The sequence below is a fragment of the Oryza sativa genome, chromosome 1, assembly GCF_034140825.1.
Source record: "Oryza sativa Japonica Group chromosome 1, ASM3414082v1".
NCBI classification, from domain to species: domain Eukaryota; kingdom Viridiplantae; phylum Streptophyta; class Magnoliopsida; order Poales; family Poaceae; genus Oryza; species Oryza sativa.
The window spans coordinates 43,397,631-43,410,222 of record NC_089035.1 but is presented as its reverse complement, the minus strand read 5'-3'; the positions used below and the strand labels follow the sequence as shown (position 1 = coordinate 43,410,222).

Here is a 12,592-nt window from a genome sequence, read left to right as displayed (position 1 = left end):
CTTCGCTGTAATTGCCGTCAGTTAATCGCTCGAATGGTAGACCATTGGTCATTTAGCTTCACCCGATTTGTTGTCGTGGCTCCCCGTCCCCTCCCCGCCAGGTCCGGACACGACGCGACGGCGGCGGTGTTGTGGCTCTCCCCGTCCCCTCCCCGCCAGGCCCGGACACGGAGGGCGGCGGCAGCGGCGGCTGCTGCTCGGCCTCGAGCGGGCTCCGCCCGCCGCCGGTCTCCCTCACTGAAGTCACTGAAGAAGAGAAGAGAGAAGAGAAAAGAGGAGAAGAAGAAAAGAGTGTGCAGCTGACATGTGGACCCCACGTATTTTTTAAAATTATTTTTGCTGACTAGGATGCCACGTCAGCAAAACCGGGCAAAAATACTGCCGAGGAACCTCCCGTGAACGGTTTGTAAGAGTTGAGGGGCACGTATTTCTGGTTTTGGGGTTAAGGGATCTAAAAAAAATCTCGCTTATTCCCAAACGAACCCAACCCGACCCGATCCCGACCTGGGCACCCTTGGCGATTTGAGCTCCCAAACCAATCGTCTTCTTCGCCCCACCTCCCCTCCCCTCCTCCTCCGCCGCCGCCGCCTCTCCCGCTCCCGCTCCCGCTCCCTGGGTTCCAGATCGATCTAGTTTGGGTTTGGAGAGATGCCGCCCAAGCACCGCGGGTCCAGCCGCGGGCCGCCGCCCCCGAGCGGGAAGAACATGCCGGCCATCGGCGCCTCAGAGAAGAAGACGACTCCAAATCTGCGCCGTTTGGCCGTGTCAACCATCAACGACATCGTCGACGTATCCGCTGGTATTGACTCGACCACTCCAAAAGGTCGTCGTTTCGCGGTGCTAGGTGAACTTGATGACGATGATGATGATGTAATGGATTCGTGTGTCCCGGGGCTTTCTGGCCTCTCTGGTCCTTCCCAAGAGAAGGCGGCGCCACACAACAAGCAGGCCAAGAAGAAGAAGACATGGGTTCCACCTAGGAGGAAAAAAAGCTTCCGTTTTTCTAAGGCCCTCAACAGTCCTGCAGACCAGGATGATGATACCGAACAAGATTACAGCGTTCCAGTTGCAATCGCAACCGAATGCAATGATGCTACCATGGAGAAAAATGTGGAGGAAGCCAACCTTCTCACTCAGGAGCTGAATGAATTGGGTTTGGGAGAAGATATTAGCACTGACAAGTTCCGTGGTTACTTGCGCCAGCTGCCTCAAGAACAAGACTCTCCTGTTGATACTTCTACTCAATTGGATTTCAATCAGCTCGATGCTCAAAATGAACTCCATGAACTGTATCGTGTGAAGTATTACAAGGTTAGTTTCATTCATTCACACTCTATCCATATATCAATCAATGATCACTAGCTTATAGAGTGGATTGAGTATCCGTGCTTCCTCGGTGACACATCCTACAAATGAAATTGAGTGAATTGCACATTGGGCTACCTCTTATTACCAGAGTTACACATTGGACTAGGGGCAAAGTAATATTTTCACTTTGGACTAGACAATTTTATACAAGTTTCAGATTGGACCGGTTTTTCCTCAATCTCCGCTCTCTTCTCTTCTTCGTTGAGCTGAAGCCACTATACGTGAGCTTGAGCACTACCATGCCCTCTCTTGTATTGATAGCTAAAATTAGCATGCCAAGTGAGGTGATACGATTAGTTTAATTTGGTCATTAGCATACTGAAGTCTTCATCTTCTCCATGCTTGTGTGCTGGCTGGTGTGGAAAGAGAGCAATATGATATTTTTTTAGCACAAAACTGCACCGCCGCACAGCTCTACAGAGCAGTAAGAGAAGAGGTCCTGGTTTGGAGAGAAGCAGGAGTGTTCAAGCAGAGCGATTATTTCCTTGCAGCTCCTGGTTTTTTTTCCTTTTTTGGGGCAATGGCACACTGTCGTTTGACGGCTTGTTGCGTTTGCCCCTTTTTGACAGTCTAGTGCCGTTTTTTAACAGTACTGAATTTCTTCTCCTCTTAATACAATTTCGGTTGGTCCATTTTCGGCTGACCCGTCAAAAAAAAATTGTGTTTGGGATTGAGCTCCCTGGTGAAAGCAACCTACATACTCGAGCTCAAGAAACATTGCCTATTCCAAGCGCTGTCGTACTGCTCCCACACCCAAGCTCAAGCAGCAGCAACTTCAGCTCTACCACCATGCACTCCATCTCAGCTTGAGCACCGGTAGCGCTGCTGAACCTGTGATGATCTGCTCCTCCCTCCAGATTGGATAGGGTGACTGGAGTTTGGGAAGTGTCGTACTTTTACCTCCTCCTGTTCGTTGATAGCATAACAAGAACAGGTTGGGAGAGATGATAATAGCAGCAAAGAGAGGGACAACGGTGATGGGCTGCCTGACTTGGAGACGATGAGGGGGTGGTGCTGTCATGGGTAGTGGGCCGAGGGGTCAAGGCCCTAGGGATAAGGATAGAGTCTGTTGGATAAGATCAGAGTGAAACAAATGGCAAGGTTGTGTAGTCCAAATTGAAAATCATGACTAAGACCCTGTCCAAGCTGCAACAAGGGTAAAAATACATGACCCAAACTGCAATTTACTCAATGAAATTTAAAAAATGCTGCAACCTTTATTTTCTCTAAAATGTGCTTAACCTCAAACATTTCAGGGAGATAAGATACAATACTGATATATATGATTGACCTCCTGTTTGCATTTGCATCTAACATTATCTCATGAGTGATCTTATTGTTACAGTTGTTAGGAGATAAGATACAATACTGATATATATGATTGACCTCCTGTTACAGTCGTTACAGCAAGTGTCTGGAACTAGGAGTAAGCTGGACCATGATGAAATGATAAATCAATACCCTTTTGACATGTCTAAGCAGCTGGAGGAGGTCCTTATATGCTTTGAAAATGATGGCACACTTGATTCTGTTGATGATGAGGTCCTCTGGGAGGTTCTTAAGTGCTTTGATTACATATTTGTTTGGTACTTCCACCCTGAGTATTGCAAGCTTGCTGCACTTGTTGACTATCAACGTCTAGTCATTAAAAATGATGTATGTGATCATATATATGTTCTTGATGCATGAGTACTGTTATATATATCTTTGTAAATATTATTTTCTCAACCATGTGATTTTCCCCTTTTCTTTTTTTAGGGTTGCATGTATGCCAATTGGGATAAATATCATATGTATTTTAATACATATGATGTTGAAAAACAGTATGTGAAATATTATGGTGAATTATCAAAGAAACTTAAGGTATATATGCTTGTTGCATCATATTTATATCAAGTTAATCAAGTGTTAAAATTTTGTAACGCTTTTAAAGCATTGACTACTGACTAATAGCTTCCTTGTATTATGAAACAGTGGATGGAAGATTATGTGTTACTTGAGCGGCCATCTCTTAAGGCAAGTATTATTGTATAGAATAATTTTGCATCTTCATGTATTGTATCACCATAATAATTCTATATGTAGTGGGGAAGAGTAAGCAACAGAGGACTTTACCAAGCAGTTAAGATAGCTACTGGATTCCCCAAGATTACTGCCAGGTTAGCTTATCTTGGCTTCCATGTATGATACTTAAGTTGCACACTAGTTAATTTGATTTTAGTGGTCTTGTATATATCTAATAGTTGAATTATTTATACAATTCAGGAATTTGTATCTAGCATGAACTATGATGTTTGTTTTTTTAAGGAGCTAGATGATGTATATTTTGAGATTTGGCAGCGGGTTACCAAGCAAAAGGTCAGCACAATATTAACACTATACCCCAGCTGCACAACTAAAATTTATATAATGTAAATATATAATAGTTTATTTTGTATGTTTATAAATGTTGTATTTGCTTAGTAATGCCCGTGTTTTCTCTTTAACTATATATGTCCAGATGAGTTTCAGAGATGCAATGAAGGAAGTCTATGAACTGAACAGGTTTCCAGTACGACAACAAAAAATGAAATATGTACTGGAGATCAATGACTGCTCTCAATGGGAAGCGGAGGTAATTTAGTTGTGTTGTTCACTGATGATCTGCAAAATTATAATGTGGTATTCTCATTATCTTGTCATTCATCTCACCTTCTTTTTTCCCTTTCCAGTTTCATACTTGTACGGCTTGCATTACAGAGGAAGTAAGTATTGTGTTATATATCTGACATGCAAGTGCAATCCATTATATATTTATACTGGTAGATGTTGTTTTGTCTAACATCCCACTTACCTGTCAGGTTGCAGAGGATCAAGTTCTGGGGCTAATTGCAGACGCAGTTAAGAAGCTGGTAGTGTACTATATGAAGTTGTCTATGCATGCATGCTTGCTTTTTAAAAACTGTTTAGCTTTTTACTGATTGAGATTCATTTTATTTGTAGAGGGATAAACCGCGGTTCTATGATGACTACATCAAAAAGAAGATAAACATTGCCCAAGCTATTGGACTGATCACCACAGAAGAGGCTTAGTTTCACTTTTTTTTTTCATCTGTTTATGTAATATTGGTTAACTATTGGTTAAGTTGGTAGTGGACACGATGTGGCTTTTGTATGATATTTGCTGGTTAAGGTGGTAGTGGACACCGTATGTTTTTTGTAGGATATTGGTTAGCTGCTTGTTAAGGTGGTAGTGGCACCACATGTCTTTTGTAGTGAACAACAATACTTGATTGTTGCATGATGCTCGCTGATTTGTGATGCATGATGGCAAATTTGGATTAATGATGCTGATTTCTGATGGCATATGAACAGAATCCTGCTGTCTGGAAAGGTGGCCAATGAGGATTAATGTTGCTGATTTCTGATGCATATGAACAGGATTTTCTACAGTTTTTTTCTTTTTTTTTCCTTGCTATTAGGCTCGGAAATGTGGTCAATGATGAATATTGTTACTGATTTGTGATGCTTATGAACAGATTTGTCAATACTTGATCTAATTTTTCTTGCTATTTGGCTAGAAAAGGTGGCGAGTGATGGTTAATGCTGCTTATTTGTGATGCTTATGAACAGATTTATCTAATCTTGTTCTTTTATTTTCCTTGCTGTTTGTTCCTTTTTTTTATGCACTCATTCCCAGATTAATGCCTTGTGGTCTGGCAACCAAACATGCTCTTTGCATAAATTTGCAATGCAAGATAATTTTCCCCTTTGCATGCGACTTACATGAATACTTATCTGAGGCCAATCTCTAATACCGATTTCTAGGTCTAGGCTCTTGTTTTTCATTGGGCCGCGTGGCACCCTACAAATTTGGTTAGAGCTCACTGAAAAGCTGCCACGTGTGATGGGTGAAGTATTCGCATCGAAAGAGATCGGAAAAAAAAACGTAAACGTTTGCCTGCGTGCGTATGCGGGGTGGGTTTTGCATCTAGCTAGGCTGTGCGACCCTGGGCCTGGCCCTGGCCCTGGCGCCCCACGGCCTTTTCCGCAATATGTACCACAGTCCGCAATACTGGTGCATGGCCTCTTCACGCGGCGCTAAGTACGTTCGTTCAAAAGAAAAGGGAAGAAAAACAGCGTGAAGGACTGAAGTGTACAGAGCCAGTATAGAACAAAATAATAGTAATAAAAAGAAAATGAGAAAAAATAAAAATAATAGGATTATGCAATCAACCACAATTACTCGAATGAGGGAAAGTCACTTCATGTTAGCATCATGTGTTTCTAGAAAATTAGAAAAAATAGTGAAATTAAATGGAAAAAAATATAGCAGCAGCAAGGATTGTGTTAGGACAATCGAAAGCCTCCAGATAAATACAATCTAGAATGTTTACTTCAAACGAGGAAAATACCTAAAATTCTATAGAATGGAAAGAATAAAAAGTGAAATTAGATGAACCGATGTATTCTCTGTTAACCGACAAGTTCAGCACTATTTTCCTATTAATTCAGAACATTTTTTTTCTTTTTTAATCCTCACCTTATACTTTTTCTGGATGCTAGGAATCCATTTTTTTTTTAGAAACACAGTACAAACGTAGGCGCTCACAACGTGCGCACACTCACCCTATGAATGCACACACGCATACCCTACCCTTATGAGCACCTCCAGAAGACTGGGCCGGCATATCTTGAGATTGACGAAGTCACCACAGGCGCTTCGCTGTCGACGGGTACGTCGCCTACCACTGAAAGAATAATTAGCCATAAATACGAACACCCGTGTCAAATCTAGGATTTGAACCCGGGTGGGTTGGTTCCACCACAAAGGAATCCATTTATTTTGGAACATGGGTAAGTAACGACAATAATTTTGCTATATTTTTTGTTTGTGAAACACAATTTAGATGATATACACACGAGCACCTTTTAAGACTAGGCCGTCAGACATATATTTGGATTGATAAAGATCGGTAGGTTGCCTATCATTGAAACAACAAATAGTGGTAAAATGCAAAGAACTCGTTCTAAGTCTATTGACCTGAACCCGTATAGGCACGGAACCTAACCAGCTGAGCTGCATTAGAATAACTGGATATATGAAAACAAGATAAGTATCTTTACCATGTCGATGCCCCATCCTCTAAATAAAACCAGTATAAAGAAACAGGTAACCGAAGACACATTTATTTTAGATATGTATTTCGGACTAATTATACAAACTATATGACTTGCAAGTTTATAACAATCGTGTTGAATATTAATAAAAACACATTTTTCACTAATATATATGATCTTTAATAATTTCTTAACGTAAATATTCTGTTCGGCATGATAAGACCACAAATTAGGATAATTTTACTATTCTAACTTACTTTTACAAACATAAAATTTGAAAAAAAAACTTTAAATAATCATTTTAAACCTATTATTTCTAAAAGAAAATATACACATGCTATAAACTAGCTAGCGTGCCAACGGGCACGCTCATTTTCTAGTTCGTCCTATTAATAGTTGAGGGTGAAAGATGTCCGGTTTTCGGGCTTATGTGGATAATTTGTACTTTTTCCTATTTTAAAAAAAAATCTTATCATATTTCAGGTGTCAAATATCACTTGAAGACTATACAATGCTAATTTAATTCTACATATGTAAAATAAATGAAAACAACACAATTTAGTTGTGTATTTTTAAGTAGATCTAATTTAATTTTAATTCGTTTGAGATTAAGGTTTTCAATTTTTTTTGAATCTTTAGAATTATTTCATTAGTATCTGATAAGTGGGCAACATGAATGTTACACAGATGTAAAAAAATATGAAAAATATTTCAAGCCAATTATCTTGATAGAATACAACCACTTAATCAATCATGAGATTTATGGTCATATATATGTTTTCTCTTTGTCAAATAGTTTTGACAACAAATGAACAATCAAGTAACATGCATAATAAATTACTCATGATATATTTTTTATAGATGAGGAATTCCAACACATCAGGCAAATTTGATGGACGGATGTCATATACCCTATTGGCATGACTATAAAGTAACCCTATTGGCATGACTATAAAGTATACTTTAATAAATTAGTTATTGTAAATAAGTTTGGGAAAATAGATTCATTCTCCAAATTAATTAGTAAATATGTCTCATGTGATTATGAATAATAAGCGTTAAAAAAACCAAACTCAAAATTATAGATATTTATCAAAATATAACCAATAATATGGTGCTCTGGAGATTATCGTGGTAGTATTTAAAAAACCCTTTATCTAGGTTAAAAAATCACATATAGTACAAATAGATATGAAACAACTCAAATATTCCATTATCGTGACACATGTTCTCATAAATTTAAGGTTGTACGGTTTCAAGTAATATGTCCAAACTAGATATTAACGAAAACATGTTTAAAATATAATCAAGATCTATTTTAAAAATATCATCTACATGTAAACATTTGTAACAAAAATTTAAGCAACATTAAATAAGTGCCCGCGCATACGCGCGGGCTACCTTCCTAGTTTCTGCTATTTGTGGTACATCTATCGCTGACATGATTATATTTCAATCTTTCTCTCACTTGGCCTTTTGCTGGAAATCACATATAATCACTATTGCCACTCCTCTTGTGGTCAGGCAACCAAACAAGCTATTTTGTTTGCATCCTAATGTGTTTCGTCGTCGCTACTATAAGGGATTGTGCGGCGCCACGCCGCGCGGCCGGTGCGGCGATTTGAAGCGTTGTTAACACAAATCATGATAAAAAAAAAGGTTACTGTACAAATAAGGACCGAACCACAAATCAATAACTGAATATTGTACTCAAGCATCTGCCAAGTAGATCAGCAAACAAAATTGAGAGCTCCATGCGAACATCCATATAAGGCTAGAGTTGAGATGTACGAAAGTTTTGCACACACCTAACAAAGCAAAGATGAAGTTGAAAAAATCGTTAACTGTTTTCAATTCAAGCTACATAAACTCGCGTGCTTTACAGTGCTATGTAAAACTTTGAATGTCAACTGCAACTAATAGAAAAGATCAGATAGAGGATTTTAGATGAGTATGTGCTTTAGATGTCGGTTGGTCTAATCACTTTATCTCCAAGCTGGAAAAAAATACTGCCAGCTGATTGGTTGGGATGGCAGCCCATTACGGTGTTGACACGTATCTAGCCTTTTTCATTAAACTATTCCAACTTAAACGAGAAAAAGACCAAAAAAAAAAGGTGTGCAACGCAGCGCCTTCTATAACCGACTGGAATGAGCTGAAATGGATAAATTCTCCAACACAAACTAGAGAAAAACAATTCTACCTAAGAAAAAGGGAGATGGAATTAAAGTCGTCCTGTCCCAATGAGAAATCACAAAACAAATAGAAAATACGGGAAGAAAAAATGAAGAAGAATGAAAATGGCAAGGTTAATATATGTATTTTGATTGATTATAGTTTTTGGATAAACAGATCAAATACGGGCTAAAAATTTGAGGCAACTAATTTGACTATGTTGATGTCATGCATTTCAGAATTAATTTGTACCCATTAAGTATATCCCAGTTAAATGATGCTATTGACATTGTCCCTTTTTATAATATATATCGGAAAGAGCTATTAATTGTTTTATAATATGTTATTGGGCTAGGAATTTTTTTAAAAAAACCCAAAATACCTTAACAATTGATTTATTCCATTATAAATTTTAAAAAATATATGATTTTTTTATGTAGCCTCTTTACACAGAATGGGAATTTCTATTTAAGTTTCAAGTTTTGTTTGTGTTTTTATTTTTGTAAAGAAAAGTTATTTTTGTGTGGTATATGAGTGAGAAATTGCTTATGCAAAAGATAGTAGCAAAAAAATATTTTGTATAGGATACGAAATATGTTACATTAAAAATAACAACACAGAAAAATATTATATATAACATATAACAGATAATTATATTTTGCAAAAAAAAAAGCAAATACAAAAAATTTCACATCTATCTACCATATTTTTAATAATAATTCACCAACTTGTTTTACTCATCTTTCACTCAAACACTCTTATATTCATCACTCAACGGTTCAGATCATCTCTGTAAAATCCAACGCTCACGATCGCCTCCACCTCCCCTCTCCCTTCCGCACAGCTTGCGCCTTCCCTACTCCCCTCATTTATGCGCTCCCTCCGTAACCCTAACCATGCCGCGTCAACCAGTCGCCGTTGAAGCTGCCGCCTCGTCCTTTTGCCCTCGTCAGATTGACGCTGTGACGCCTTGCCTCCTCGCCCTGGTCGCCATGGAGCATCTCGCGCCGGATCCCGCGGGTCGTCATCCCCAGCCCTCCCTCTGACGGATCCAGAAAATCAATTCGTTGGTGTCATAACATATCTATTGGTGTCATAGCATGCTTATATGCTTAAATCATGGTGTTATAATATACGGATAAACAATTCCGTTATAGGTTTTGCCAAAAGTCATCGGTGTCGCCTGACACGGGCCACTACACTGTAGATCCGCGCCCTGCTCCCTCCCCCTCCCACTTCCCCAATCCCGGCAGCTCCTAGGTGAATCCCGGTGGCTCCTCCACCGCGTAGCCACCGGCCATCGCGCTTGCCACCGATCGCCCACCGCGGGTTTGTCGTCGCGGTGACCGAGCCCCCGCCAACCGTCGCGCCGTGCCGCCCCACCTCGCGCGTCGCCACAGGATCCGTTGGTGGCCGCCGGTCTCGGTCACACCGCCATCAAGTCGTCGTCGATTACCTGCCGTCTGGTCCGCGTCGCGCCTCCTCGCCCCCACGCCGCTAGCCAGGTAATGGCGAAGTCTCTCTGTAGAGCAACATTGAGCATATTCTTAACACAACATGATTTGCATTTTCAGTGCAACAAATTTTGTGAACTTGTGATAGCAACACATGAGGAATGAATTGTGTTCACTGTTAATCACAAAAAATAGGAAATCGAAGCTGGCAATTTTGTATTCCTAGCCCTCCTAGGAAGCTGCCACTACAAACAAATATTTATTTTATGAATCTGGGGACCTTTGCACTTGGGACTTGGAAACCAAAGTACTTCCTCTATTTCACATTATAAGACTTTCTAACATTGTCTGTATTTATATATATGTTAATGAATCTAGATATATATATGCACCTAGATTTATTAACATCTATATGAATATGAGCAATGCTAGAAAGTTTTATAACCTGAAATAGAGGTAGTACCAAACAACAATAATGTGAGCTGTAAAAACAATTGAAAAGATAAATATGAACTATCTGGAGCAACTAGGTTTTTTGGGGTTACATGTTTGGTCATTCGGTAACAGCTAAATATCAAATCTTCAGTTGAAGCCCAGGTTTATGAAAAAAATGGAATCTTTGATGTGGAGTAAGGGAAGTCATAATGCCCTAGGAATATGGTCTGCTATCGTTGTTTCTTATTGATTGTGACTTCTTGGATGATCAACCAATGATCATGACTTCTCTACGCATGTATTGTATTGTGCCCGGTAGGCTGGTAGGTGTTCGATTAAATGCTGTTGAGGGGAGGGATGGATCCAGTTTCCAGTATGTAAAAACGACCATGAGAACAATTTTGTAGATTACATGTTGATTTAACTCAGCCTCTGATTTCTACACGCATGAGGCATTGCATAGCTTAAACTGTCTTTTTTTTTTCAGAAATATGGTTTCATTAACAGTGGGGATGTGCAACATATTTATTGGTTTGCTTATTAATTTTCTTATGCTTGTAAAGAATTGGAAACCATGCGTTTTGTACTTCTTGATTTATCTACACCAATTTTCATGCAATATGAAATTGTATTACAAATAGTGAGTATTAAGTAATAAATCTTTTGTATAAATTCCTCATGTTGCTACATACTCCAAGTATTGACCGATATCAGAAGCAACGTGAGTCTTGAACATAACAAAACAAGGTCCTTACATGTATGTAACATATGCTCACCACTGCAAGATTAATCTGTTAATGTATAGTCAAATTACGTAATAATCGAGAACATATACCTATGAGAAGGATAGTTTTATTATTTAAATTGATGACAGAGTGTACATAACATGACTCGCATTTTAGGCTTTTATCAGATATTGCCTGTATTAAGAATCCGTGCATTCTTACTTTGGCATTTGATCTGTCGGGTTGTTTAACATTGCAGTACTTGTTGATTCCTTCCTCGAATATGAACAAAGAGGACTCAGAGCTGCTACATTGAGTTCATCAGAGGTATATGTGCGGCAAATTCTACTTTTTATGTGTCTCTAATCATTTTCTAAGTAAGCTATGAGTACTATAAATAGGACTCATGTCTGCTACAATGAAGTAGATCGTCGCCAGTAATCACCGCCTGTCGTAGGCGACCACTTCGATACCCTATCCCCGGTATCTGCCCCCGTCCGTGCTCTACATGTTCAGTTACATGCATCTTTTCAGTGTTCTCAGATTGAACAAATTTGAGCAGTGACGGAAGATTGAACAAATTTGAGAAAATTATAGGAACATGAGCATGATAGTTTGCCGGAGTCGATGTAACGGTTTGCTTTGGGTCTAACCAGCAAACTTGGTTGTACAGTATGCATCTTGTCAAACTTTCTGATTCTCACATCATGTGAAAACTTATTCTACATGTAATCAACAAATCCAAGAACGGTGGTTGTAGCAATTTGTCCGATTGAAAGGGAAAAATATTTTATTTTATATTACTGCAGTACTGGGAAAAGCTTATATTTTCTACTGCATGGTTGCCGGTGTGATCTGTATTTCATTCAATTTGTTCTAGATTTGTAGGCATGTCTAAATAGTGTGTGTTCCTTGTGCGACAAATAGAAAAGGGTTTGTTGGAACCATGCCACCCTAATTTTGCAAAATTTTAGATATGCCACCCGTATCTCAAAGACATGTAGGACCCACATGAGTCAATGACATGTGGGTCGGAGTGGCATATCACAAATTTTGCAAAATTTGTGTGGCATGGTTCAAATTTTCTCAATAGAAAATACGTAAGACAAAAGGAAAAATGAATGGAATTGACCTAAGCGAACATCCAAATTCGTGACATGTGGAAAATATATTTTCTTGTACTTTATATTCCATTCGTGACATCTGAATCTATTTATTAAAAAAAATGAAAAGTGATACTGTCATTTATTAACCTAAGTATTTACTAAATAACCTAAAAATTCTTATGTTTTGTAATCAAGAAAACATATTCTTAATTCTGAACGTGCTAAATAG

General features: G+C 38.9%; 1 protein-coding gene across 2 annotated transcripts; it reads left to right on the top strand.

Moving 5' to 3' along the window:
• Positions 1-469: 469 nt before the first annotated feature.
• LOC9271097 (uncharacterized) lies at positions 470-4,713 on the top strand. 2 transcript variants are annotated; one of them, XM_015767705.3, is made up of 10 exons: positions 470-1,311; positions 2,767-3,024; positions 3,127-3,231; positions 3,343-3,384; positions 3,454-3,527; positions 3,634-3,726; positions 3,869-3,982; positions 4,080-4,112; positions 4,209-4,259; positions 4,351-4,713. In XM_015767705.3, the coding sequence occupies exons 1-6, from the start codon at positions 649-651 to the stop codon at positions 3,650-3,652; spliced, it is 1,161 nt and encodes a 386-aa protein (XP_015623191.1). In that variant the 5' UTR covers positions 470-648; the 3' UTR covers positions 3,653-3,726; positions 3,869-3,982; positions 4,080-4,112; positions 4,209-4,259; positions 4,351-4,713. The 2 variants fall into 2 exon arrangements, with proteins under 2 accessions (XP_015623191.1, XP_015623200.1); XM_015767714.3 differs by having other exon boundaries at positions 499-1,311; positions 3,676-3,726.
• Positions 4,714-12,592: the final 7,879 nt, after the last annotated feature.

What these genes read in the sequence shown, in the direction of transcription:
- LOC9271097 (XM_015767705.3), top strand. Translation starts at nt 649, where the DNA reads ATGCCGCCCAAGCACCGCGGGTCCAGCCGCGGGCCGCCGCCCCCGAGC. An exon ending in ATCGTGTGAAGTATTACAAG is followed by an intron (nt 1,312 to 2,766) that starts GTTAGTTTCATT and finishes CTCCTGTTACAG; the next exon opens with TCGTTACAGCAAGTGTCTGG. An exon ending in GTCTAGTCATTAAAAATGAT is followed by an intron (nt 3,025 to 3,126) that starts GTATGTGATCAT and finishes TTCTTTTTTTAG; the next exon opens with GGTTGCATGTATGCCAATTG.